Source organism: Ursus americanus, chromosome 26 (assembly GCF_024610735.1).
Source record: "Ursus americanus isolate L20-20 chromosome 26, mUrsAme1.1.p, whole genome shotgun sequence".
Taxonomy (NCBI): Eukaryota; Metazoa; Chordata; class Mammalia; order Carnivora; family Ursidae; genus Ursus; species Ursus americanus.
Genome location: NC_142152.1, coordinates 24,647,962 through 24,675,575, shown reverse-complemented (window position 1 = coordinate 24,675,575; position 27,614 = coordinate 24,647,962). Strand labels below are relative to the sequence as shown.

The following is a 27,614-nucleotide window of genomic DNA, read 5'->3' as shown; positions in this document are numbered from 1 at the left end:
AGGGGGAAAGAGGGGTGCGGAGAGAGATAGAGGAGAGGTGAAGTTCCACAGGAGCCTTTTCAGCCACAGTCAGATATTTGGATTTTATTCTGAGTTTCCTGGGAGGCCACTGGAAGATTCGGGGGGAGGGGTTATGTGGGAGAGTGACATAATGGGATCTACGTTTTGGAAAGATAATTCTGGTTGTGGCATGGAGAAGAGGAACAGTGAAAATGGGAAGAGAGAAAATGGTGGCTTGAGCTGAGGTGATAGAAACGGAGATATGTGGAGCTGGAGGCCTGGGGTTAATTTGGGAGGTAAAATCTTCAGAATTTACTCTTAAATGGGATGGGTAGAGCAGACGGGACAAAGGAAGGAGGGAACCAAAGATTGAGAAACCAGGGCTGGGGGGGATGAGTGTGTCACTTTGTAAGATGGAGAAAGTAAGGAATGGCTAAGCAGCAGAGGTTAGAAATGAGGCAGGCAGATTTCCCGTAGGTAGTTGGACAGGCCCAGGTGGAGCTCAGGAGAGAGGTTAAGTGTGTGTAGAGAGACAGTAAAGCTAGATTCCGGATCTAGTCTCAGTTTGTCTAACAAAGAAGGCCCTGAAGATTTCTCCCTCCAAGATTGTGTGTGTGCTTTATATCATGGTGTATTGACCAAACACACATCTTCTGCTCTGAGATACTCTTCGAATCCCTCCCAAATTAAATCCTATGAATAGATGTTTTCCAAAATACAGTAAACGTAGGACGTTTATTCCTACCTTGAAGGTCTGTTAGTCCATGTAAAGTTTACAGGAAACTAGGTCAGACACAGTGATTACTTACAATTTCGTCGCCCCAGGGTTCTGTTCATCTAGGTTTATTTTTGTCTTTTCTCTCACCTTGCCAGCATTTACCAAAAGAACAGTTACTCCAGATTCCCCTTCAATCAAGGAAGATGCCACAAGTTCGCCAATGGATGGAACAAGCCCACCATCTAAGAAGGAGGAATATGAAAGCAAAAAAGGCAAAATGTAATTCATTGCTTTACCAGAGGGTTTTACAAAGGACAGCATATCTGTCCCTGTTGCAGTTTGGCCCGGATTACCCAGCAGACGAATCCCCAGCTTCTGCTCTTGAGCATTGCCAAACACTGACTGAAAGAACAATATATTTGGTCACCGGGAATGATAGAAGTTAAATCAATCCAAGTAATATCAGCTCACGAATGACACACAGCTGACTTACTGGCAACTTAAACCAGCAGAGAAAGAGATATACTTTTCACTTTGCATTTTCATTCTTCAGGTGTGGTCAGTCACATTGTTCCAACCAAAATTTGGATTTATAATTGGGATTTTTTTTACAAAGGACTGGCTAAAAAGGAGGGAAACGAGTTGCCCATGAGGCAGACATTGCCAGCACTTTAGATTCAGGGAGTGTTTATATACAATTGATTTTTAAAAAATGCTTTCTCCCTAATAAATCCTCACGTGTTATAACATGTCACGGAGATATGCATATATAATATTAGACAGTCCACTTTATAAATGCTCAGGATTGTTACATCCATCATCTCAGCAGTCTGTTACTACATGCGGTATCTTAAAATTTTATTTCCAATCATCCATTTTTAATAGCAATAAAGAATTTACAAGTGATACCTGAATTGTAGAACACTGTAAAGAATTCATAGCACAATTTATTTATTTATCTTTTCGTGGCCAAATATCTCACTGCGATCACTTCAGTCATATTCTGGACCGTCTTTCAGTTTACTCTGACCAAGCGCGCGGTTGCCAAACTCCTGCGTCATGAGATCTGCCATGTGAGAGTTCTCTGATAATCTGGCGCTATGTACTTTCAGCATCTCAGCCTTTCTCAACATCAACGTGTTTTTAAGAACTTGTGCTCTTTACATGCTAATCTACCAGTGGAGAAAGATTTCTATTAAATGCTAACTAAGAGTAAAACATTCGCGAACTGAATCCCACTGGGCCATGATGAAATGTTCTTCAGAAGGACAAGGGCAATAAAGCAATACCTTCCTAATGACCTTCTGCGTTTGTTAACTTGCTTGTTAGAGTTCTCATATGTTGTGAAGATGCTCCTTTTTCCACCACTGTATGTTTTACTCACTGACTATCCTTGAATGTCCGGGAGAAATGGCTCTCTCTGTCTCTGAACTTGAGTGCCAGGGGTTAGTGCAGAAGACAGAGATCTTTTATCTCAAAAAATTACATAATACAATCTACATAACCTCTGAGAGGAGAGCCATGCATCTGATCATTTATCCATTACTGAAATCTTTTATTGAGTTCCTACAAGGGGCCGGTCATTGTGCTAAGAAGGAAAACGGAGACACAAAACCAGCTGTGCGTGACCCGCACTTTGTTTGGCATTAGGGAGTCCGTGAAAGAGGAGTGATGTGTTCAGGCTAGCTGGAGAAATTCTGCAGGAGACAACATTAAACAGGTTGGGTTTTGTTTTGTCTAACCTCAGGACTTCAAGCCGTTAATGTGCTAATGAGCCCTGGGAGGTTCAAGCGGAGTAGCCGGTTTTTGAAGGAGCGGCTCACAGTCATGGTACTTCTCAGAACCTACATCACGCCGGAGGAATATTGGGGGTATTGAGAAATTATGTCAGTATTTTCATTGATGTTTGACCAACACTATAATGTTTTATCTCCTTGGATCTAAATGACTAGCTGGGGAGAAAATAAGGGAGAATATTAACACGTTTTATTTCAGTCCTACAGATAAAAGTTAGTTAAATAGCTCTTCCCTTAATGTGTCAGTAGGAACTCCATGCAGTCCATTCTTTTCAGTAGGAACTGATTTAAACCACTATTCGCACATCTGTGGCCATTAAAAGAAAAAAAAATTACATCAGGCCAGTTAGACCTGAAAGTTGAAGGTAACACAGATTATTTACCTGGCAAATCCTTGAAAACATATTAGCTGATGATTTTATAACAGAATAGAGAAGGATCTTATGAAAGACCTTTTTTAATCCGAAAGAAATAAAGCCATTATATCATATTATTGAAGTCCCTGTGCTACTGTTGGATGAATGAAGGTGTCTGACTTTAAATACGGAACACACAAGAACTTCAAAGGCAAAGTCAACTTTTTGTGAGCAACAATTTTGTCAAAATTCCTTGGCCCTCTGTTTATATGGAATTAAATCCAAGGACCTGTCTTTTCTGAGGATTTTTCCTATCTCTTGCAGTCACCCTAAGCTCGAGTTGGAAATCAAAAGGAATGCTAAGGAAACACTAATAGCTTGATTTGTACATTTCAAAGCCAGCAACTGTTTTTCCTTCACTCACTCCTTTGGCAGGATAACTCGTGATATCAGCCCCATTTGAGTTGTGGCTGATCGGCCATATTGCTTCTAGTACTGGGACGTTGGAAGGGATTAACCTTATTCTTGCAGTAAGCCTGGTCCAAGACTTAATTTGCAGATTGACCTTTTTGGTTTAATAATTTTGATTCTTCTGGCCATCTTTCTCCCTAAACACACTGAACTTCCATTGAAGTTACTGAAGGCCACAGAGGGGAGAAACACAGCTGGGAGAAATCTGGCTGGATGTTTTTCCCATTGGCTAACATTATTATTATTTCCTTGACTAGGGTCTGATTTAAAGTTTGGAAACCAGTTGGTTATATAACATCTTATGCATCCAGTTTCCCAGAATCACCAGCTTTTCTCATTGTTACAGTTTATATATTTTTACTAATAAAGAAGATAAAATCTATAGCTTAACAAAACAGTACACATAAGGCATTTGGATTTAAAGGAAAGTGCCTACCTACTTAGCCAAGAAAACAAGACTTTTTTTTTTTTTTTTTTCATTTTTATCCCTTCAGCTAAGATAAATGCAATTTCCATTTTGAGGCTCTGGTCAATGGTATGTAAGGTGTATTTAGAGTCACAGTAATTATTATATTTTCTTTAATCTATATTGAATCTTATAGTTAAAGAGCAAATATTTTTTAAATGGGACCAAATTTTTGCATATAACTAGATGGTATATTTACTTAGCAAACCCTTTTTTAGGAAGGACTTAGGAATCTCAAATTGTTTGTCTCAGGATTTGTACTATAAACCCAACTCCACATCATATAATAGCCAAGAATAGGAATGATCATTGAGTAAATTATTCCTTTTCTAAGATTCTTACCCCCCTGTCCTCAAACTATCCCAGTATTTCCTCTCAATTTAATTTTAAGAAGAAAAAAAAATTTGTGATTTTCATGGCCTTCAAATGAGGAAGCTGCCCTCACGAAGGCATCTGGTTTTCTTGGATCAAAACGAAACCATGAACCGTAAGCTGGAAAGTAAATTTGGGAAAGTTTGTATATAAAGACATTTCATGCACCAAAGTATGATATAAAAATAGTTACATCTTTCAACTTTTAAGTTCTCAAATGTTTAGCAATAAAAACATCGGCTTATCCCTATTTGAGAAAAGAAATTCAAACCATGAAAGATTCCATTTAGTTCCATTTCCGTACAAAACACGACACATCTAATTTAAGGCTAGGAGAAATGCTTACATCTAGAAACAGAACTTCAGATTCCAAGCCCCCAAACAAATTTCAGAGACGTCTCCCTTGCTTTTGATTAGTAACAAAGTAAACCAGTTTCTCTGCTCTGGTGAGACCAAGCAGACCTTCAAGTTCTAACCTCATCTGCCCCCAGTTTAGCCTGTCCTGCTTTATCCACACCTAGGCCCCCGTCCTCCCTAAATCCAGACCCCATTCAGGTCACTCGTAGCGCTCCACCAGATCAGCCCCAACCTTTGACCTTTGAAGTCTAATCACCATGACCTACAATGAGGGGGCAGACTGTCAGAAGTTTGTAGCACCTGCGTGTGTTTCGGGGCCAGCCAATTGCAAAAGGATTTAAATGGCAAGTGTCTTCGCTCATGGCTGAAAGCCTAGGAATATTTCTGTGGCTGGGTATCTTCTGTAACACAGCTTGACTCTGACATGGTACAAAGCCATGTGACAGTGGTAGATGAGAACTTGTTGCCTCGCTCTCTGCAGGAAAATACTGGATTTCTAAACATAGCCGCATGTTAGTTCCCTTTCAGGAGGATAGTCAAAACAATATGTAATCCGATGACCTCCACCTTTCAAGAGGTAGAGTCTTGTACAGTGAGCACAGAGGCAGGAACATGAAAAAAAAAAAAAAGCCATACCACGCTCATCGCCTGTCATTCTAACAATAACTTGCTATGTTTTAAGGCATCGCAGTCACACAGTTGCTATTCCAGAATGAATGCCCTGTCTTTCTCAAACTGGCAGATGCCGGACATTCGTGCCCAGACTGTCTTCTGTCATCACTCCATAGATCCCCACGACTTGACATCCTCTCATATGTTATTCTTTAGAAAAGCATTTTGACTGGCATTATTTAAATTTTTTTAAAAAGTTACAATTTACCCTTAAATGTTGGAGCCCTTTGTCATCTTAGCTGTGTACTTGATGGGAAATAAAAGATCAGAATACTGGCTTGAAGCAATATTTTTTTTAAAACAAAATTAGTGGATATTAAACTACCAACAGTTCAGATGTTATAATTTAAAAGTAAGAAAAGATCTTATTTTGAGGGAAAGGAGGATTATATTATATGCTCATTAGTCACTAATTGATGGTCTCCTTTTATTCTGATTTAATATTTTCTTAAAAGGTTTTTTTTTTTTTAAAAAAAAGGACAATATAAATGTTATAGTATCAGGTGTTCTATCAAATTACAGTTTCCTTTTGTTTTTGTTTTTCTTACAAATTTTTCAATTTAGAGTCAGGTGTATTTTTGAAGCCACTGGGAGTTCAAATGGCTTTTAAAACACTTGGCCAACGAGGTAAAAATCTGTACTTCGAGCTAGTGCATCTCCCTTTGTTCTTGAAATACTCTAGTTCAATTGGAAGTATTTCCTCCAAGTGTCTCTCTCTCTCACTTCTTTCTCTGGGATTCATAGTCATTTCCTCAAGGCTCTTAGGAAGCAGCTTTATATCCTTTCCTTGGGCCAGCCTGTGGGCTAGAGTCATGCTTGCTAGCTTGTGTGTGCCTGGGTTTCAAGACATCAGAATAAATGGCAACCGTAAAGAGTTAGTGAGATTAGTAACTAATTGATTTTTTTTTTCTAGTGACGTAGGCTGGTCTGTTCACCAGGGGTGAGGTCCTCCTTTTGGTAAAACAAAATTGTTTCTCTTCACCCCATGTGATGAGTCACAGCTGTTTTTTAGAGCAGTATTTAAACATACTTTATCTATCAGGAGAACCTATTTATGTCACCTTTTTACCTGAAAGCCAAAAGAGCAATTCCCAAAACGTGTGTCAGTTGCACATACGATTAAACTCTGAGTTTCTAATATATCCCCTATACAAGGTGGTGGCTGTGGTTTTTTTTCCCCGAGCTCTTGAAGCCAGCTATTATCAGATCATACTGCATAACTCGTATTCAGTGTTATCCCTAGGGTAGTGGTAATGCTAGTTTAGATTTTGTTTGTCCGTTATTGCTGAGCACTTAGCTGGAGAAGGGAATGAAGGATGGCAGGAGTTCTGTAAAATGATATGAGCACAGAGGAAGCTGGGTTGCCTTCAACAACACACATTTTAAACTGTTTACTTGAAAGAAAAAAACTGCGGTAGCACTGCGTCCTTTATCTGATGCAGGGTCCTGGAAAGGGGCGTGGTGGGAAGTGCCGTGAACTTGCTCACCGTTAAGTCCTCTTTCTGATGCAAGTTGCACTCGTCTTTAATGTTCTCTGTGGACTGCTTCCTGGCAGTTTGGGTCTGGATGGAGAGTGGCCTCCTTTCAGATATTTTTCAGTCTGAGTGCCCTGTGCTTGTCTGTCATTTTGGATTTCCATGTTATTTACGCTATCATTAAGCCCATCGTGAGTGAAGATACAGGCTTGATTTATGGCTTAGCATTTTGAAAAGTTCCCATCATTCTGAACCTCAAGCTGTCAATTACCAGAAGTCAGGCAGCCATGGCAGTAAAGCCATCTCATATGGTGGCTTTGGGGAGGCTGGGCAGTTTAGAAGAAGTTTGGAGAAACCTAGGAAGTTTTGCCTTTTTATTATTATTATTATTATTTTATTCTGAGCTGAATAAAATAGATGCATCACTTCTAACGAGGCACTTCCTGCCCAGAGTCACTGGCAGCGCAGCCTCCTCCCAACAGCTGCGAGCTTGAGAGACCTCATGCTGCTGGCCAAGGTTCATTCTGTGCTTTGACTAAGACCACAGCCAATAAAGCCAATGTGTACCGTGGAAAGAGTTTCCCATTTTTTCCATTGGAGAAGTCTTTTGTGAGGTTAGTTTGACTGTTGCAAATTAACAGTGGTGGTCATTGCTCATTTTTTAATTTTAACTGCATGTAAACTTACTGATTAGATTCCATTGAGAACAAATCATAGTTTTCTGTAAGATACATATCCTTTCGTCCGGTATTCCTTAAACTCCCGGTTCTCAAAATGTGGTTCCCAGTCCAGCAGCGGCAGCAGCACCTGAGAGCTGGTTAACTGCAGATTCTCAGGTGACCCCCCGACCTAGTGATTCAGAAACTCTGGGGGCAGGACCAGCAGTGTGTTGTAACAAGTCTTCCAGGGGATTCTGATGAATGCTCAAGTCCAAGAGCCATGCCTTAAAGGTTAATTTGATTATAGCTGCCTTTGACCTTTAGTTCCTATCCCCAAACAAAACGAGAATGTGGTTTCTTTTCCACGTGATGCACAAGGGTACCCTTTTAAAATTTGGTTTCCAGTATTATGTATTCTCCCAGGTGTCCAAACTGTGACTCCAGTCCTCTGGGTCCCCCAGGTGGAGGACTTAAAGCAGCTTCCAAAGATGCTTGATTTACCACTCAAGGTTACTTCCCCACCCGCTCTGCCTGCCTGACTTCTCTTAACCAGAACTCTTTGCCCATTTATCAGGATCATCACAGAGGCATCCCAGTAAACCAGGACCTATCGGTGTACACCTCTCTCTGGCTTGAAGTGTAGAACAGGTATTGATTATCCAAACGGTGTGAACTGCTTTAGGGCTGAGTTCTGATCCTGTTTTTCCTTCCTCCCCTGTGCTCAGAAGCAGCCTGATTTGGGACATTGGTTCTGTGTTATCATTTCACATGCAGTTTCGTGTTGTTCTGTCTGTACCAGAGCTCGCAGTCATCCACGCTGTTTCAGAGTAACATCTCCAGACTCTGACATTGTCAGCTTAAAAAAGATTTTGGTTTGATGACCCCTGAACAGTCAAGTCTCATCCAGCTTTCCTCACTGTCTCCAACTGCGATCGGGGATTTATTGCATCATTCCATCTCTTTGTCCTTGGAAGACTGGTGATTGATTAATGGCCATATGTAATTTGTCTTGGCCTTTTATCTTACATGTTGTACCTCTCCCCCCATTATATGTGACTGATAATTTGAAATATTTGTTTGAAATTAAGTTGCTTCCTCTTCTCATTTGTTTAGGAATGGATTAAATCGATATCTATACAGAATTCTCCAATTCTAAAGTATCATATCTTTTCAAGAACTTCTCTCAATTTCTGAACAATTGATTTAAATATTACACTATGTCATACATTAAAGAAAGTGTATTTTTCTGGAAGGGTGCTTATTTATTGAGCAACTACAGTAATGTGGTTGACCCCATTCAGAGTCTTTGCTAAGCCCCTGCCCCAGCTAATTACAGCAATTAAAATGTACAATTCTTACATAAATAGCAATATCAAGTAAATTGAGCAAACAGCTTAACCATTTAAACTGTGTTTAAAATAATCTCAGTTATTTTATGGTTTGGGATTTGTATCAACCAGTTATATAAATAATTTAAAAACAAAAACAAGAAAGCCTTCGTAAGTATACAAATGCAGCTTATTACACCTTTTGTGATCTGCTTTAGAAACATTTTTCATTGTTGAATAGGGACTATGCCAACATACTTACATTCATAAGTTACTTCACACTGATGGCCTTCCACCCAAGAAATTATTTCTGTTAATTCAAACATCTATCCAAAAGTCTTCTCTATGTATTACCAGTCTTAACCTTGTAATTTTTAAGAATTAAAATATAATTCCTTTACTTGGCACACTGATAAATTTGATTAGCTGGATGTTTATGTTTAAATATACAAATACTTCATAATTCCTACTTACCAATTATAATAGTTGTATAATACACCATTTGAAATCGATGACAACTAAACCTACATACTAACCCAGACTTCCATATGCTGAACTTTCATTACCTATCAACAGTTTGCAATTTATTGTTCTTCTCAGAAAAGGGAATAAAATTGAACTTTTAAAAAGTAGGTAAAAAGTTATATGTATTTAGATGGTATCAAATAATACAGGAAGACAGCCAAATAATACAGGAAGACCCTGCATTCTCCTTGATCTCTTTGAAGTGTAAGGACTAAAGGTGAAGGATCAGTTTGGACAGAGCCATACAACCCCACAGTGATCATTCTTTTAATATTTTGCTTTTGGGCAACCTTTACTTTCCAGAAACAAGGATCTGGTGTATATGTAAAAATTTACCATTTGTTGGGCGCTACACGAAGATTAGATCAGATTCTCAAAACCGTTACCGAAGATGAGCTGAGCTTCTCATAGACAGATCTCATGTGAGAACAATCCAGTTCTGGAGCCACTGAGATCCAGATGTCCAACTGAACAGCTGCCATCCTCTGTCTGCAGTAACCTCGAGATCACTGCTTTTGAGTCGTGACCATGTGTTATGCATTTCTTATCCTGACGCCCATGATTGAGGTCAGATGTTCTCTACCCTTAATTTTATCCTTTGGGACTCTTTATATTTCTCATGGGATGTACAGTCGCAGACACTGGTACCACAGAGCAGCTAGAGAAAAACTTTCCCATGCTGTGTTTATACAAGTAGGTATTCCGCCTAAATTTTCATTACCCTTAAATATTTAGTGTTTATCGCTCTTCTCAGAGAGTGATTTCAAGTGAACTGGAAACAAAATAGGCATATACAGGAGAGTAAGTTAACATCTTCCAGGGTCTCTAAGCCCCCCCAGACCCCCGACCCCAAGATACAGATTGAAAGCATGGATGCAAAAGGAATCTTGTTCTGTCCTTCCACGTGGGCAATCAACACATTTGAAACTTAGCGACTTTCCTGATATTACGTAACTGAAGCTCATCAAGGTGGTAACTACCTGAATGAAATCCATGCTGATTTTGATACTGATCTCAACACCACAGCTTTATCCAAATGTTTGATCAATTTTACAAAAGTAACATTGTCTTTTACCAACAGAACAATTACTGACCTTTTGCTGGTAGCATCAGGAGAGTGAATTCCCAAGTTACCCATAACCTGCGGGAAGAGCCATTTGGACATGTTTGGAATCCAGGTAGGATCTGGGAAGGTCAGACCGAAGAAAATCACCACTTTAATGTTGGCAGTTCATTTTTCTAATTATTGGACAAAGGTCTGTCTAGCATCCAAAAAAAAAAAAAGCGTGTGATTGGAACCAAGATTTAGTTTTTGTTATTTTGATATCATCGTAGATTGAACATCTTGATTCTTTAAATCAATATGGATCCAGAATCAGAATCTTTGAAAGCTATATAGAAAATTGTCATATCAACCAGTGGTACCCAGGAAGCATCTTTATTTTACGTAGTATGTATAGATGCTATCAATATAATTATATTTCTAAATTGCAGGATGCTTTACTAGACAGTAAGCTCTTTGAAAAAAGGTGCTGTGTTTTGCCTAACACAGGAACTAGCAGAGTGTAAGTGTTCAAAATATATTCACTAACTGCGCTAACCACCCTACACTCTCCATCATCTTTCTCTACACTAAGCAAAAGGTGTTTATTAACATCTTGATAGCCAGATTTGCAGTGTCTTTCAGCACTTAACAGACCAGTTCCCTGATTGTATTCATGAAAATTCAAATCACAGTGTTGTTCTTGGAATTTCTGCCTAAGGGTTTCAACTATGCCTTCAGTGCTTTGAATGGCAGGAAAACCACACTGATCAGATAACATCTGTATGTCACCAATATTAGTGACTAATTTACGGAGCATGAAATGTGCTGATTTCCCATAATGGGTATCAATAAAGTATCTGCGTTATCGGTGCGTGCACCATCTCCCTTGTGTTTGTATAAGTGTGCTGTTGAGGACTGAGTATGCGTTGGCCATCATATTCATGGATTTTTATAGAGATTCCTGTCATCACCGCATAGTTCACCAGGACTTTTCCACCAGATGGTTTATATGGAACAAAATCCCTTAGATTGTGATGTTGGTCCCTTAAATCCCAAATTGATTTTACAACATAGAATTTTACGGAAATAGACCCATGTGATGCAGGAACATCAGTTACTCCATCACTGTTGACTTTTCAATATCGTCTTCGGGAAGTGGGGCTTCACCCCCTATACAATATGGCAAGTAAATCTTTGCTGGGCCTTATAAGTCCTACAATATCCAGCTGACTTGTGGCTTATTGTGGTTTCCCTGCCTATTCAGTCCCATTGGCATTCCTTTATTTCTGGATGTTTGGCCTGAAAAACTTGCTTAGTTCGTATGCCAGTTTCTTGTCAGTTGGCAATTTATTTGCTGACTTGGGCTAAGCATCTGCTATAAAAATCACTTCGAATCGTGTACTTCCATCCTTCTTTGTCTTTACCTTTACTTAGTACCTCCTTCCTTTCCACATTGCCAGTGCAACCCTTTCTACCAAAATGATATTTGGCACATTTGGAAGTTTAGGTAGAAAAGTTTAAGATTCCCAAGATCTAGCATCTTTGGCTGTTCTGTTATGTTTATAATAATGCAGTATTTCTGGTGTCCCTGGTGGCTCAGTTGGTTAAGCATCTGCCTTCAGCTCAGGTCTTGATCTCTGGGTCCTGGGATCAAGCCCCGAGTTGGGAATCTCTGTTCAGTGGGGAGTCTGCTTCTCCATCTCCCTCAGCCCCTCCCCCTGCTTGTGCTCTCCCTCTCCCTCTCAAATAAATAAAATCTTTTATAAAAATAATGCAATATTTCTGAAGCAATGGATAATGTGCTTTTCACATTATAACTGTCTTTTATAACACACAATAACAAAGCTTCCTAGACAGGGGTGCCTGGGTGGCTCAGTCAGTTTAGCATCTGCCTTTAGCTCAGGTCATGATTCGCGAGTCCCGGGATCAAGTCCCACATCGGGCTCCCCGCTCAGTGGGGTGTCTCCTTCTCTCTCTGTCCCTCACCCCACTCTCCTACTGTCTCCCTCACACTCTCTCAAATAAATAAAATCTTAAAAAAAAAAAAGCTTCCTAGGCTCTATGATGTAGGTTTGTACTGATATAGCTAGATGGTACAGTATTTGGTTGGTTTGTTTTTTGTTTTTTGGTTTTTTTTAGTATATGTAACATCATACTGCCTCATGCTTGGCAGCCTGATAAGAAATAGTGCTATTAATAAATTTCTGGTGCATGCACATTGAAAGAAATTGTAAGCCTTTGGACTTCATATTACTGATAATGACATAACTAAGAAAGTGCATATCACCCTGCAAAGTTCTGAACAACACAAACAGTGGAATAGTCAAGAGTCATCTCCTTCTACCTTCACAGAAGGACATCAGTAGTAGCTGACATAACCACTGACTATTGTCCTGAAGCCATCTAATAGACTGAACATAGGAATAAGCACCACCCATCAATGACTATCAAAAACCCAGCTCTGTAAAGAGTGCTATGAAATATGCAAGGAAAGTAGGATTCCTGCTATTACTGTTATTTGGTACTCTAAATATTTGTTGAATGAATGCAATCTAACAAAAAAAAAATGTTAAAAATCCTTTTAATTCCTCTCTGCATGAAGATAAACAAGACCTTCTTTTTAAAAGGCTGTTCCCCTACCCCCAGACAGTATTTAAATTTTTTTCTCTGTATGACAACATACAGCAGTACCAGAATTTAGTCAGGTTTTAAAAATAGAAGCTCCTAGGGATAAAGCTCTGTTTTCCACTAGAGAATATTATTATTTATTGTATCTTCCCAGAGAATTTTAAGAATCACCTTCATATTCTTTTTAGGTTTAGATGCTAAAGTAGGAATTGGAATATTTAAAATGGACTAGAATTTACATGCATCTAAATGGATGGATTTAAAACTATGGTGTCCCAGTTGGCTATTCTGCATGCAGTAAGGGGAGGAGTGCTGGGTCCAGGAGAATCCTGGCCACTGATGCTGCTGATTGCCTGCATGACATTGAGCCTATCATTTCACCTCCAAAGTCTCTTAGCTGTTAACTGAGGAAGTTGGATTAAATGGTCTTCTAAGTGGCTTTCCATCTCTGACCATGTTTGAGTCTACGATTGAAATGTACAATGGCCTTCGTCACGGGATTAAAAGTGGATAGTATGTAGTCTGAATATCTACTTCAAGGCTGAGTCTAAGATATACCAAACCGTCTTAGAATTATAAACCTTGTTTGTCAACGATGTATTCGTAATGACCCTTTTGTAAAATCACTTCCCTTGCATAACCCATCTTTGTCCTTTTCCCAGGGTATGCTTTTTTTCTTAAAAGTGGTATAGGATTAGAATCCTACCTCCACCACTAACTTACTAGCTGTGTGATTTGGGGTAATTTACTGAGCAGTTCTGAGCTCATTGACCTCAACTGCACGATACAACTTACTGCATTTACTTTAAAAGAGCTGTTAAGAGACTTACAAGTAATGGCGCATGAAAATTGTCAAGCTCAGAACATGGCACGTGGTGGTTCTCTGTGCATGTTTCTTTCTTTACATCTAGGCCTGAGCCCCTTCATCCATACAAGTCTACCCTGAACTCTGCAATCCTTATCTCTGTTGATTAACAGCAGCGGATCACCCCAAATATAGAACAGTGACAAAGCTAATTACACTCTTACAATACATACACTTAATACACATACATACAATAATACACTTATTCTGTTAGATGGTATTAATTCACCAACTATTTCCTGAGTGCCAGTTCATTTATAGCTATAATATATATATATTATATACATAAGTTTGTAAATATATATTTGATGTATATTTATATATTATGTATATATAGTATACATATGTATATACATACATCACACAGTTGACCCTTGAGCAATATGACTTTGAACACAGATCCACTTACCTTGGATTTTTTAAATAAATACAGTACAGTACTGTAAATGTAATTTCTCTTCCTTATAGTTTTCTTAACATTTTCTTTCCTCCAGCTTACCTTAGTGTAAGAATACAGTATATGAAATATAAAACATACAAAATATGTGTTAATTGGCTGTTTATATTATCAGGCTTATGGTCAACAGTAGGCTATTGGAAGTTAAGTTTTGGGGGAGTCAATAGTTACACGCAGATTTTCGACTGAGTGAAAGGTCAGGGCCCCGAGCCCCCATGTTGTTCAAAGGTCAACCGTTGGCCAGAGGTCAAAATACTATATTGCTACAATCATGTCTTTAAATCTTCATGGACGTCTGAGAAAGAGATGTAGATGCTTTATCCCTAACACATACTGTGTGCCAAATGCCAACACTATTCTGAAGTACTTTCCATATTTTACTTAATACAACAACCTTATGAGGTTGATATTACCATTTTTCATTTGAGACTATATTTCAAATGAGGAAATTGAGGCACAGAGAGATAGAGTAACTTACTCAAGATGGAGTATGGAGCCCACATTTGAATGCAGAGAGTGGCCCCGGAATTCATGCGCTTTGTCACTCAGCCACATATGCAAATAGCCATTTAAAAAATCATTTTAAAGATTTGGTAGCACCAAGGAGTTCCCTTCAGCAAGTCTTTTAAACAGCATTTCTAGGAGAGGAAGGATAGGCAGCTGCTGTCGACCCCACTACATTGCTTAAGTCTTACTGAGATTTGATGCCCAAGGCTTTGCTACACACTTTCTGCAAAGCACAAGGCAGGGCAGGGCTGAAGCAGCTGAGGTAGGGGCAGGGCGCCTGGGTGGCTCAGTCGGTTAAGCATCTGCCTTCGGCTCACATCATGATCACAGGTCCTGGGACCGAGAGCCCCAGGTCAGGCTCCCTGCTCAGCGGGAAGCCTGCTTCTCCCTCTGCCACTCCCCCTGCTTATGCTCACTTGCTCTCTCTCTCTATACGTATCAAATAAATAAATAAAAATCTATATAAAAAAAAAGCTGAGGGGAAGCATGAAGAGAGGGCAGTAGGAATGGAAGGTTTTCCTTTGACTGTCCTGTTAAAATGTGGGAGTGGAAGTTGGGGGTGGATTTCATGAGTAAATATGGAATTTTGCCACCAAATTCTTTCCTCCAGAGCTAATATTCTCATGGGATATTAATATTAATACAAGGAAAAAGGCTCTGGGTGAAGAAAACTGTTTTTCCCTTCAGGGCAGGGTTGTCTCAGGAAGACAGTGAAGTTTAAGAGTTTCAGAAAGTGCTAGTAGAATACTAGGCATTTTATCTTTAACAAACAGGACAACAGGCTACAACCCGTAGGATTCTCTTTGGAAAGTGGAGAAAAGAAGCCTGGTAATATCAGCCTCGTCAAGGACCCTTTTCTCTATATTAAACCTGGATTTTCATGGTGTGTGGGACTTTAGACCTTAGTCATTATTCTGGCCTAATTAATGTCTTCAAAATAGAAATCTGTGGTATATATGGGCAATGTGAGTGCATCGTGCTTTAGATATATATAGATAACAGAGTGGGTGTGTGCAGAGGGGTGCATTTACATTTCATAATCTCATCATTTCATCATTTTGAATTAATCCTTTTATGATTTCCCTGAATCATTCTTTCGAACCATTCTAAACAGCCGGAAAAAAAAAAAAAATGAAAGCTTTTCTCAAGCGACTGACTTAATGGATAGCCGAACGTCCAGTTTCAAAACTGTTACTTATAAAAGGCCAAAAAAATGTTAATATGGGGCCATATAACTGTAACATAATTTTTCCAAGGTGGGAAAGGCAATAAATTACAAAATACTATACTAATGGAATATATGGTCTTTAATAAGAGCAGCTGTTATTTCACTAAGGTATACAATATTTTAAGTCTTGGTTTTCTGTTTTGGGAAGTGTGTTAATTAGTTCGCTTGTTTTATTTAATTTATTTCCATTCTCTGTGTGTTTGTGATTCTTAATTTGTGACGTGTTTTTTTTAAACCGCTTTTACGTGATGGGAATGCCACAACGTGCCTTAAGTCTTTTTATGCTTAAAAAACAAAAAATAATAAACATTAAAATGTGAAATCATGAGGGATGCTCAGAAACAGTTGTTATGTCCTTGACCGGGTTCTTCAGCCACGTGTGGACATAATGGTTTGCACGTGGGCAGTTATCTGGTCACTTACTGTGGGATGATTCGTTGAACCGGACTTAGATTTCAGTTACGCTGGATGCGAATGAGCAGTATGACACATATAAACGGTCCCCCCAATGCAGGCTCTCCTTTGGGAAATTTTAATCCAGGATGTGTAATCAATTTTAAAATAAGCTTACTTTTATACTAAGAGTTGCCATATATTGGGAAATACATACCAGAAAGCTGGTACCCTCTGGTCTATTTTAGGACAAACCTGTAACTCTCCTGGTAATAAGAAAACCTTCGGATGCTGTGAGTCTTTGGGATAGGAGTTGCTGTTAATTGAATTTTGGAGTTAAATGAAGTTGAGTGAGTAATGCTTTCTGGCCTCCACTCTTCCAGTTGGAAATCTTTCTGAAATGTACGAGTAGATTTTTTTTAACCAGCAAGACAATGAATGAATTTTGTCAGTTTATTTTTTGTGATTTAGGCCTAGCATGCCTCAGGGACGTAATTCTCAATATCAATCATCATTGTACAATATGATAAATCGGTAGAAGATGAAGGAGATGAGACCATCTGTACTATGGGACAGAGTTATAGGTAGTCAGTCACCGCAGGACTCTGTTCACACCCGCCCTGTGCAAAGTGCTGGAGGGGGTATAAAAATATCATAACTCTTTGTTGGAGGGAGTCGTGTTGTGCATTTTAGGGTGCTTAGCAGCCTCCCTGGCCTCTTTTTAGAGGGGCAGAAATAAAAGCCACATTTCCTGAGAGTGTAATAGGAAATCAGAAAATAGAAACAAAGATCAAGGGGAATTTTATGGAAGAAGTGGGTTATGAGCAGAATCTTGACGGATGTTTAGTGTTGGCAAGTCAGGTGAAAGAGCTTGATGACTAAGAGGTTACTGCCTTTTGCCTGAAGGGAGGTCATTGGTAACCTTGATGAGAAAAACTTTAGTGAGCTACATATAACCATTAGATGAATCATGAAGATGTTTTAAAGACAAAATTCTTCTTGTCTCTGCCTAAGGCAGAGCCTTAATGTCCACCATGTAGATAAGAGTGGAATTTAGGGACTATATGTACTTCTCTCCAATACGATTCACACATGACCTATACCATTCAGCGAATTATTTCTCTTTCACTTTTTTCTGATTCCTCTTTCTTCTCTTCCTGCTCCTGTTCAATCTTCTATCTCCTGCTTGCTTTCTGTTTTTCTTTTTCACTCTTCTTCCTCGTCCTCCACTTCCTTTTTCCCACTTAGGTTTGGCTAATGGACGCCTGTGAGAAGAGAAGCCACAGTCATGACCACCGTATTAGTGTCCTGTGGCTGCTGACACAAATCACCACAACTTGGTGGCTTAAAACAGTAGAAATGTATTTTCTCACAGTTCTGGAGGCCAACAGTCCAAAATCATTTTCACTGGACAGAAATTGAGGTATGGGCAGAGCTGCACTTACTTCAGAGGTTCTAGGGGAGAGTCCATTCCTTGCCCCTTCCATCTTCCGGTGGCTGTGTCCTTCCAGTCTCTGCCTCCCTGGTCACATGGCCTCCTCTTCCCTGTGTGTTGGATCTTCCTCTGCCTCCCTCTCACAAGGATACTCCTGATTACCTTTAAGGCTCAGCCAGATAATGCAAGATAATCTCCCCATCTCAAGAGTCTTAATTTAGTCACATCTGCAAAAAGCTTTTTTGTGAATAAAGTAACATTTACAGGTTCTGGGGATTAGGACCTGATATATTAATGCACTATTATTCAGCCCATTACAATCAGAATGATACAGAGTCCTTCTTTTATATGGCAGACAATACTGAGTCCATCCTAAACTCATATGAGCCTCACTGGTGGATCTTACCTGCAAGCATTAGAAAGGAGTCCTACCTCTTCATGTATCTTCTGTTCACTGGAACAGTGTTTTGTGTTTGAGCAGTATCTCCCTGCCAAGAACTGGAGAAGAGACCTCATTGTACCTTTCTAGTTCCCTGAGTACCAACCATCAGGTCCCAAATAACAAAAGTCAGGACCTAGTGTGCTCCTAATGGAGAGCTTCCTACTTTCCTCCTCAGTTTGAAGGCTATTCTTAAGAAAAGGCCATCCGCTGGGCTTAGTTAGTTCTGCTTAGAGTTGCCAACATGTCCTCTTCAACCCAAGCTAGAGGACATCTAGAGAAAGCCACAGGATTGATAAGGAGTCCTCCTAGCTCATGATCCTGCTAAATTCACCTGAGACTGCGAGGAAAGCGATACTTTGAGCACTTCCTCTCTAGCGTTCTTTAAATAATCCCACTGCCCACAAAGTAAGAAAGGTTGAGGAGGGTGAAGATATAAAGGAGCGTGAAAATTCATGCCCACTTTCTTTCCTACCCAGTGTCCATGATACACAGACCATCTTCTCTTGCTGGGTCGCATGGAGGAAGGAATCCCAATAAATTTGCAAGCATTAATTTTTATGGGACCTGCAGGCTCTAAAGCCCTTGCCCATCCTTGCTTATCCACTCTCCAAATTCTTAGTCCATGAATTTTAGAATAATGACGCTTATAAGAAGTAAATATTACTCTTTTAAAAGAATATTTTAACATAACTCTAAGACATACTGAAGTGTTATAGTCCCATATATCCAATAACCATTTGATTTTTTCCAATATTAGCTTACTTGACATTGAATAGGGTATAGTTTCTATACACCTATTTGATTTTCCAGCAATATTTGGTTAGTTATTTCTTATGCCCCCTGAGAAAGTATCTCAGGATCTCTGTTGACCAGGGATGGTTTTTCTCAGCTCAGTATTTCTGAACTTTGGCACTATTGACATTTGGACTAGATAGTTCTTTGTTATAGGTGCTATCTTATGTATTTTAGAATGTTTAATAGCATCCCTGGCCTCTACCCTCTAAATGTCATCCCCTCACTGAGTTGTATCAACCAAAAATGTCTCCAGACATTGCTAATATCCCCTGGGGGGCCAAATCACCCCTGGCTGAGAATTACTATTTTAGCTCTATTGTGTGCTTGGTTAATAATAATAGCATTTATAAAGCACTTATTAAGTGCCAGTCACTGTACTAATCACTTTATTTGCATTAATGAATTTAAATCTTATGAAATCTCACCAGGTAAGTGCTATTACTATTATTCCTATCTTACAGTTACAGAAACTGAGGCCCAGAAGTATTGAGCAAATATGCTTAGATATACAACTTTTTAAGAGTAGAGCCAGATTTTAACAAGCAGTTAGGATTTAGAATTTATACTCTTAGCCATGGTGGTGTAGCTGCTGTCCACTGATCATTTAAGAATATGTTGTCATAGACTTGAAAAACATCTTCCTTTGCAACTATTTGAAGGTTATAAATAAACTATGACAATGGATGAAAAGAGGACCATCTCTTCCTTTCAGGGGAGGATGGGAGAATGGTTCTTGGGAAGGACCACTTATTGAGGTCCTACTAGGAGTGGGGCACTCACGTTGAGACTTAGATCATCGAAGTTATTTTCATCGCATCCTCATAGTAGACCAATGGAGTCGATCTTGTTATATTCATTGTTATGTGGAAGAACCTGGCTCCAAACAGCTAACTGTTCCCAAGGTAAGAGTCAGTATCATAACTGGCAGAAACAGAATTTGACCTAGTGCTTTCTGACTTCTAGGTCCATGTTTTCTGTTTTACTCTTATACCTTCCTTAGGTTTAAAGAGATGGAAGGAGGGGCATTTTTAGATTCTCCATGTGCCTTCTGGTCTGAACATCCTTTCATGTACAAATTCCAAATTACTTGGAGCTGATACATGGAGATTTTGAGCTCTCTCTTACCCTTCCCTAAAGTCTAGTAAAATGTGCAAGCGCAGGTAGGTGGGAACGGGCATCCATAGAACTGGTTTGAATACTGGCTGGGCCACTTCACTGCTATCTAACCCTGGGCCAATCACAAAACAACTGGGAGCTTCAGCTTCCTTATTTGTAAACGTGAGATTAATAAGAATAACACCCACTCTGCAGGGTAAATATTAGAAATAGCGTATGGAAATACAATGATTAGTTCATAGAACTTTGTTCATTAAAATTGCAAGCTATGCATTTTGCCACTTTCTTTTTGCTATCTTCCTGTCAAAGCACTGGCAATGAATGTTTCCACCCCCGATTTCCCCTACCCCCTTTAAGGGTATCTGGAAACATGTCATTTAGAAATTCATTAAGATTCATTCTTTATTAAAATCAAGACATCTGGGGAGTAGACAGAAGTCTGTGTTAGCTAAACACACTTCTGAAGATTGGTTTGGGCACCTGGACAGAGGAGGTGAAGACAAGGAGACGATGACTTCACAAGATTTTTTTCAAACAGACCACGTGAAAAAGACTGTTGCGAAAGATAGCGTAACCTGATCGATATCCACAGAGAGCAATAATAAATGTTAAGAGCATAATGAAAAATTTCTTTTATCTAAAGGCCTGAATTATGAATTACATAGTTGAGACTTAACCTAAAACTTAAGTTTTTAACTGTGAATATGTGAGTGCACACACAAATGTGTAATTGGTGTGCAGGGTGTGAAGAAAGGATGAGAAATAGGAATGAAATTCTCTAGGACAATATTGTGAACGTTACAATTCAGATATATGGGGCAATATTCAATTTCTTCATGCTTCCAAGTTAAGAAAAACAAAAAGTCCCTACAGTTCATAGGAATATGTATCACGTGTACTCAGCTCAATGAATTGAGACCTTGCAAGGTGACCAGTTACTCAAGGGAGATGTCATTAAAAAAAAAGTCGATGGAAAGGAAGGTGTTCATATCTAGTTGCCTTCCTAAGAATGTGGGTCACAGTTTAAAGAGATTCCAAAGGTAATGTGATAATATGGCATGTCTACTCAAGGGCAACCAGTGGAAATGTTCTGAATCAAAAATAACTCAACATTTGAGAATTCTGAGAGGACATTCAGTACATCTCCATCCCAGAGAATATTGGGAAGAAGGGGTACATTAGTCTGTTTCAAGACTTCAAAAGATTACACTTAGATTAAGCTTATTGTTAAAAATGTTAAATCTCATTACTAATTGAATTTCACTGGAATAAAAGACTGTAGGGAAAGCTGACATTTATCTATTTGGCAGAAATCAGTTAAATTCAATTGAACATGATTTTGAAAAGATGTTTTTCCAGTCTCTGTGTAGACCAGGTCTGTAAAATTCAAGTTACATGGAGATAATCATGCTATGACATTCTGGGTATCAAAACTGGTCATGCTGAAATTTAAAAAATGGTATATTGGATATTTGCCGTTTCAGCAAATATCATAATAGCAAAGTCTATGCATAGCTGAATGATTTTTTTTTTAAGGCAGGGGGGTCGGGGAACGGAGAGAGAAAATATTAAGCAGGCTCAATGCGCAGTGTGGAGCCCAACATGTTGCTCGATCTCACAAGCCTGAAATCATGACTTGGGCTAAAATCAAGAGTCAGACACTTAACCAACTGAGCCACCCAGGTGCCCTGAGCTGAATGATTCTTAAGCTTCTCTTTTGAAGAATGGGTATAATAATATTTCACCCCAAGAAAGTAACTTGGAAACTCCCTGGTCTTATTATGGCAGAATTTGACCTGAACATTCGTTTGTGCAATCAAGAAATGAAGATGAAATGACAAACAAAATTATTCCAGTTATTATTCCTTGAAAATCAAATATGTTCATTCTGTAAGATGGTACGGGAAGCTAGGAATTAAAAGAATTTTTTTTCTTTTTTCTTTTTTCTTTTTTTTCAGAAAACAACCCATAGCTTCACCTGTGTCAGAAGTAACTTTATAAAGTAAACTTTATAAAGAAGACAAAAGTGGAAAAATCAGATTAAGAAAGGAAATGTTAACCTGGGTAGGAAGATGTCAAATAGGCACTAACGAGCTCATAATTTTTGGAGGTGCTTGATTTGGAAGACAAGGTAGGGGTTCAAATATAGAACCTGAGTTTTCTTTCTGGCAGTGATACGCTAGTCATGCAGGCCATCCTTCTAAAACAGAGCCACATTATGGTTTGTAACCTGTGGGTGAAGAGAGTAGATAACCTCCCTTAGCCTTTTAGAAGAGCCAAGACAAGCCATGCAAGGGAGAGACAAGTCTCCAGGAAAAGAAGTTACAAGAAGCTACCTCCCACTGACTGTCACTTTGGGTCACTGGAAATACACATACGTGCCCAGGACGTGCGTAGATGCTTTGGGGGAAGTTGGAGACATTAACCCGGCATACTGCTGAGTGGAGAACATTTCAAAGGCAAGGAGCAGTGAAAGAACCAGAAGCCAATCAGAGTGAAGAGGATGTTTGAACAGAGAGGGGGGTGCATATAAAGACTTAGGGTTTGGGTCTTCTCTCTCTCTCTCTCTCCTGCTTTGTTCTAGCTGATTTCTGCCAATCTGGGCAGGTATTTACAACTCCAAGAGGACAAGAGGGGTCAGGTGAGTTCCAAATCAATTAGACTATGTTTACTTGCATACGTTTTGTCCCTTTGCAGTTGCTTCGTGAGACGGATTAAATTCTAATCACAAGGACCAGCATTCCCAATGTATTCTGCTTGTTTATTCTGCACCTGCTTAAGGAGTCTGTCATTGACATGTGAGCTCAGAAATGCACATTCAAGAAATGAGTAGAATATGTGGCTGTCACTGCTTCCTCTCGTTCTCTCTGCATGGAGAGAGGCTGGGATGACACTCAGGTCTCCATTTGTAAAACAGGGCTGGTGCTCTCTGCGGCCTCTTTGGCAAGTACACCGTGATACTAAATGAGTCACTGCTTTTGGAGGTCTCCTTTAGAAGAAAGGCACATTATGGTTCTAAGGTGGCAAGCTTTGAATATATTGCTGCAGAATTCTTCCTTAGGAACTGTTTTGTTTTGTTTTGTGAGTATCAGAAAATAGAAATATTAGTCTGGAGAAGAAATTCCAACTTCTGAAAGTTGTGAGTATTTTTTAATGCCTGGAGATGCTCCTGGGGTGATTGCTTTGGTTACGTGATGAGGCAAACTAAGCATAGCGGTAGAAGAAAGTACAGAATGGAGGCAATGGTCAGCTCTTGCTCTCTCTTTCCTTGCCTCCTGTGCAGAGATTTCAAACCCATTTTACACATGATCATTTTTTGAAAGGCTGAGAGTGGGGGAGGTGGGGAAAAACATCAAATCCCATTTTTTTGGCTAGTCCTAATTAATCTAGTGATTCATCTGTGAGTTTCGGTTTGAGGTAGATGACCACCAATGCTAATCTGTCCCATAAAAATACAGTATAATATATTTGTTGTTCACACTGAGGACTGAGACCATAAAATTCAATGCTTTACTCTTGGTTGCTTTAAAATAAAAATCGAAGGGTATTGATGGATGGTTTCAAAATATAATGGCATTGTCTGAGCTCACGAATCAAAGGTGTTTGTGTTACCCTCGGCCTCACAATGCAATTCATTCCTAATTTATTTATATTTATGTAAAAAGGAATTTAGCTCACTTAAAATTATTTTAGAAGAGGAGATTATTGGGTCCTCAACAATTATCAGGTGGTGGTGTGGGACTAGGTAAGGGGAAGATTATTCTCAGGATTGTCATTTTGTTCCTTAATCTTAGATGACCACGAAGATAAAAGTTCAAAAGACTGTTACAGTAACAGTCCTACTGACTTCAGGGTAAAAGCCTAATGTGTGCCTTGTATTCACTATGGGAACTTGACACTTCCCAGATGTTACTTCCTGAAAACTCTGGCAAACGTGGCCTATTAACTTTATCACCCAGAGAGGGGAGACAGAGGAATAGGATATGGGTGAAACTTTTTGATGTAGGTCATTGCTAAGATTCTAACTTTCATTCGGGGTGGGGGAATTCACAGGTATTCAATAAATTATTGGTAACCTGTTGTTATTACAACAAAACTCCCCTTATCTGCTTTGCTGTCAACCATCAATGAAGAGCAAAGGGGCTCCACTAAAAAATACTTCTTAAATATCATCTACACGGACTTTTGTCTTTTTTTAAAGCTCTTCATTGCACCTTGGCATTGTGTGTTAATTTTTAATTGCCTTAACTCATTTTAGAAGCAGCCAGGACATAAATCCTAAATAGTAAAAGTTTTTAATTTAGTAAATATGTGTGTATGTGTGTGTATCTTTATGCATACACATGTATATATCTGTATGTATGTGTTCATATATGCATATGAACAAATACATTTATAGGTGGTTTTCTGCTATTGATGATGTTAGTTTTTCTTACATGCACACACAAATATATACACACACACACATACTAGTGCATATTTGTATAAAGCTTTTTATTTTCCAAAATACTTCTTATAGGTGATCCTATTCTGAACTGCGTAATCACCCTGCACAAAGGTTAAATGACCTGCCCAAATTCACACTTCCTAAGTGGGAAAGTCAAGCCTAGCAATATAGTTTCCTGATTCCTAGCCAAGAGTTCTTTCCACTACAGCAGCTGTCACTGGTTACTTGGAAGGTGAGGGGAAGAAACTGATTTGGCTTTTTTGAAGTTGAGAATTATTGAAAGTGACTGAAATGTCAGTAGCGCAATTGTTTTCCAAATCAGTTGATCCAAGACAATCCTATGTGTGATTGGGTTAGGTTGTGTAGGTGGCCATGTATGATGATTGTGATATGTTCTGTCGATATTCGGCTACGTTCCACCATCCCCTGATGGTCTAATTCTTTTCTTACCTATCTTTTTTATTGACTTTATTTTTTACAACTAAGCATCACATGGCTATTCATGACACTAGTAATAAAAATACTGGTGCAAATACCCTACGCTGAAGGTATGCAAAACTAGAACCTTCAATCATATTTTACCTCATTTGCCACAATAGTAGCAAAACAATATAATAGAATTCTATTTCCAATACTGACTGCCCGTTAGTGGAAAAAAAAATGGCCTTAACAGAAATCGGTGGTTATGGTATACAAAATGACACTATTTCAAGGTTAAAACTTAGTGAACCATTTTTTTAGACATTCTGAGACCCCCAGTTTTTAATCTAATTTGAGGTTAAGTCTAATTGAAAGGTCTTTAGTTTATTCAAACACTACTCACCGGCAGAAGATGGTAAAACAAATGGAAAAAAATTACTTCATTGCAAACAACAACATAATCATAATCACAACCAAGCAAGTTGACAATTAAGCATTCTCCATTAGAACTCAAAATACTGTTATCAAATAAGGAGCAATGGAAAGCCCTTGGTAATAACCTTGGTGTGGTAATGAGTATTCAGAGTTCAGCCTGACACATCAGACCTTTGTCTTTAAAAATCTATTTGTCCCATAAAGTCCTAGAGGCAATTTTCACAATTGAAATAATTTTTTTTTCTTGAAAAGTAAGGTAAAACCCTGCTTGGGGTAGAGATTGAGATGCTATAATAGTAACGATATTAAAAAAAAACTCCAAATGTAGTGGCTTACATAGATAGAAATGTATTTCTCACATTACAGTTCCGCTGGTCCAGGTGGTGAAGTAGATTGACTCCTCTAGGTCATTAAAGGACGCAAGTTCCTTCCTTTCTGCTGCATTACCATTCGCTGATGTCATGTTCTTCAGTGTTACCGAACCTGGGTCTCTACCACATCTGTGCTATGGCCCACAGAAGAAGGGACACAGGAGAGTACAGGGCAAGTGTTTAAGGAGATGACCCAGAAATGAAAGATATCGATTTCACTCTTTTCCATTGCCCGGAAGTTTAGCACATGAGCTTATCTAGCTTCTAGAGATGCTGGGAAATGTAGTCCATAGCTGGGAGGCCATGTTTCTGAAAAATGGGGTGGAGGAAGGAGGTCGAAGTTTGGAGAGGTGAATTCGTCTATTAAAAGGAAGTGAAGGTGTACTTGGGATCTCTTAGCATTATCTGTCACAGTCACAATATACAAAGTGAAATGCATTTATCCAAGCAGGAACAGAATCCAAACAAATCACCAAAGGCATTCAAACAAATAAAAAAATGAAGTAATGCTGGTCGTACTTGGGTTATCTAAAAATAATGGTTTTCTCAGTATCACATCTATGGAGCAAAAGTTAGGCAGGTCATGTACATTCTGCACAAAGATTTAGCTGTTTTTTGTTTTGTTTTTAATGAGAAGATATGAAGGTAGTTTCTAATTTTTACATAACACAAATAGAGAGGTGTGCCTTTTTTGACTTTGAAAAATAAACTTTTCTAAGCAAGTTAACTTTTCAAACAATGCTATCTTAAAATTTTAAATTCTAATGTGAAACAGACTCAATGTCCTCTTCTGTGAGTACATGTCTGAGCATGTATGTAATATTTAGTAAACTGAGGTCATTTTCTACCTCCTTAAACAAGATGTACTGACCACAGTTGAGCTAATTTATATTTTTATTCAATGCACATTTATTTAGCACTAATTATGTGCCAATGACTACTAGCTCAGGCTCTGCAGAGGGTTTCCAATTCAGTCTTCTCAACAAGCCAGTGAGAGAGGATATATTTTCCCTATTTCACAGGTGAGGAAACCGAATGTCAAGGAGGTTAGGTAACATGTTCAAGGTCACACAACAAAGCCTAGTTTTTAAACACTAGCCTCTGCTATTTATTCTATTTCTGTCCGTTTTCTTCATTTGACAAATATTTATCAAGCAATGTCTCTGTGCAGGCAGTAAGCTAGATGTTTTCATATGTTTTATTCCTGTTTAACCTCATGACAACCCCATGAAGTAGACAGTATTTCTCCATTTTGAGGATGACGCGGCTGTGACTCAGGAAGGCGCATTACCTTACCCAAACTGCAGAGCAATGAGTACACCAGACAGGATTTAAATCTACAGTAGTGGCCTTTCTACTCAGAATTTGCCTTTTCCTCCCATTTTTTGAAGTCGTTGCTCCCATTGGGCTCCTGCCGTGACACAGCACGGTCTTGGTTTACCTCCCTCCCTCTATTTCCCATCCACTGACTCGGCATATCAACCCTGTTGCAGGCACATCTCCAATCCACCCTCCAGCCACCCTGGGGCCTTTATCATTTTGGGCCTGGATCTGTTTCCTAACCAGACTTTTTTTTTTTTTTTTAAGAGAGGGAGAAAGGGGGAGGGACAGAGGAAGAGGGAGAGAGAGAATCCTAAGCAGGCTGCCTGCCCAGCGTGGAACCCAAAGTGGGACTTGATCTCAAGGCCCTGAGATCTTTGCCTGAGCTGAAATCAAGAGTCGAACACTTAACCCACTGAGCCACTGAGGCGCCCCTCCTAACCAGCCTTTCTACAAGCTTTCTTCAAGCTGTCCTTGCATATACGGATCTTCACATTGTCATGGGATGGTCACTC

At 39.1% G+C, this 27,614-nt stretch overlaps 1 protein-coding gene and 2 long non-coding RNA genes across 8 annotated transcripts in view; 2 read left to right on the top strand and 1 right to left on the bottom strand.

Moving 5' to 3' along the window:
- Positions 1-2,019, top strand: part of CEP128 (centrosomal protein 128) — a 375,253-nt gene extending 373,234 nt beyond the window's left edge. For all 4 annotated transcript variants that reach the window (XM_045807714.2, XM_045807712.2, XM_087856159.1 and 1 more), the window contains one exon: positions 874-2,019. In XM_045807714.2, the coding sequence (XP_045663670.2) occupies positions 874-1,001 (128 nt within the window). In that variant the 3' untranslated portion in view covers positions 1,002-2,019. The remainder of the gene's footprint in view (positions 1-873) is intronic.
- LOC148107703 (uncharacterized) lies at positions 822-25,959 on the bottom strand. 3 transcript variants are annotated; one of them, XR_015721844.1, is made up of 3 exons: positions 25,745-25,959; positions 10,290-10,457; positions 822-960 (listed from the first exon to the last, which is right to left on the bottom strand). It is a non-coding gene; the product is annotated as an uncharacterized LOC148107703 (long non-coding RNA). The 3 variants fall into 3 exon arrangements; XR_015721846.1 differs by having other exon boundaries at positions 10,290-10,380; XR_015721845.1 differs by having other exon boundaries at positions 10,290-10,453; positions 25,768-25,959.
- The window catches only part of LOC148107702 (uncharacterized), a 449,136-nt gene continuing 443,630 nt past the window's right edge, over positions 22,109-27,614 (top strand). Inside the window, exon 1 of the long non-coding RNA XR_015721843.1 lies at positions 22,109-22,747. This is a non-coding gene — a long non-coding RNA (uncharacterized LOC148107702). The remainder of the gene's footprint in view (positions 22,748-27,614) is intronic.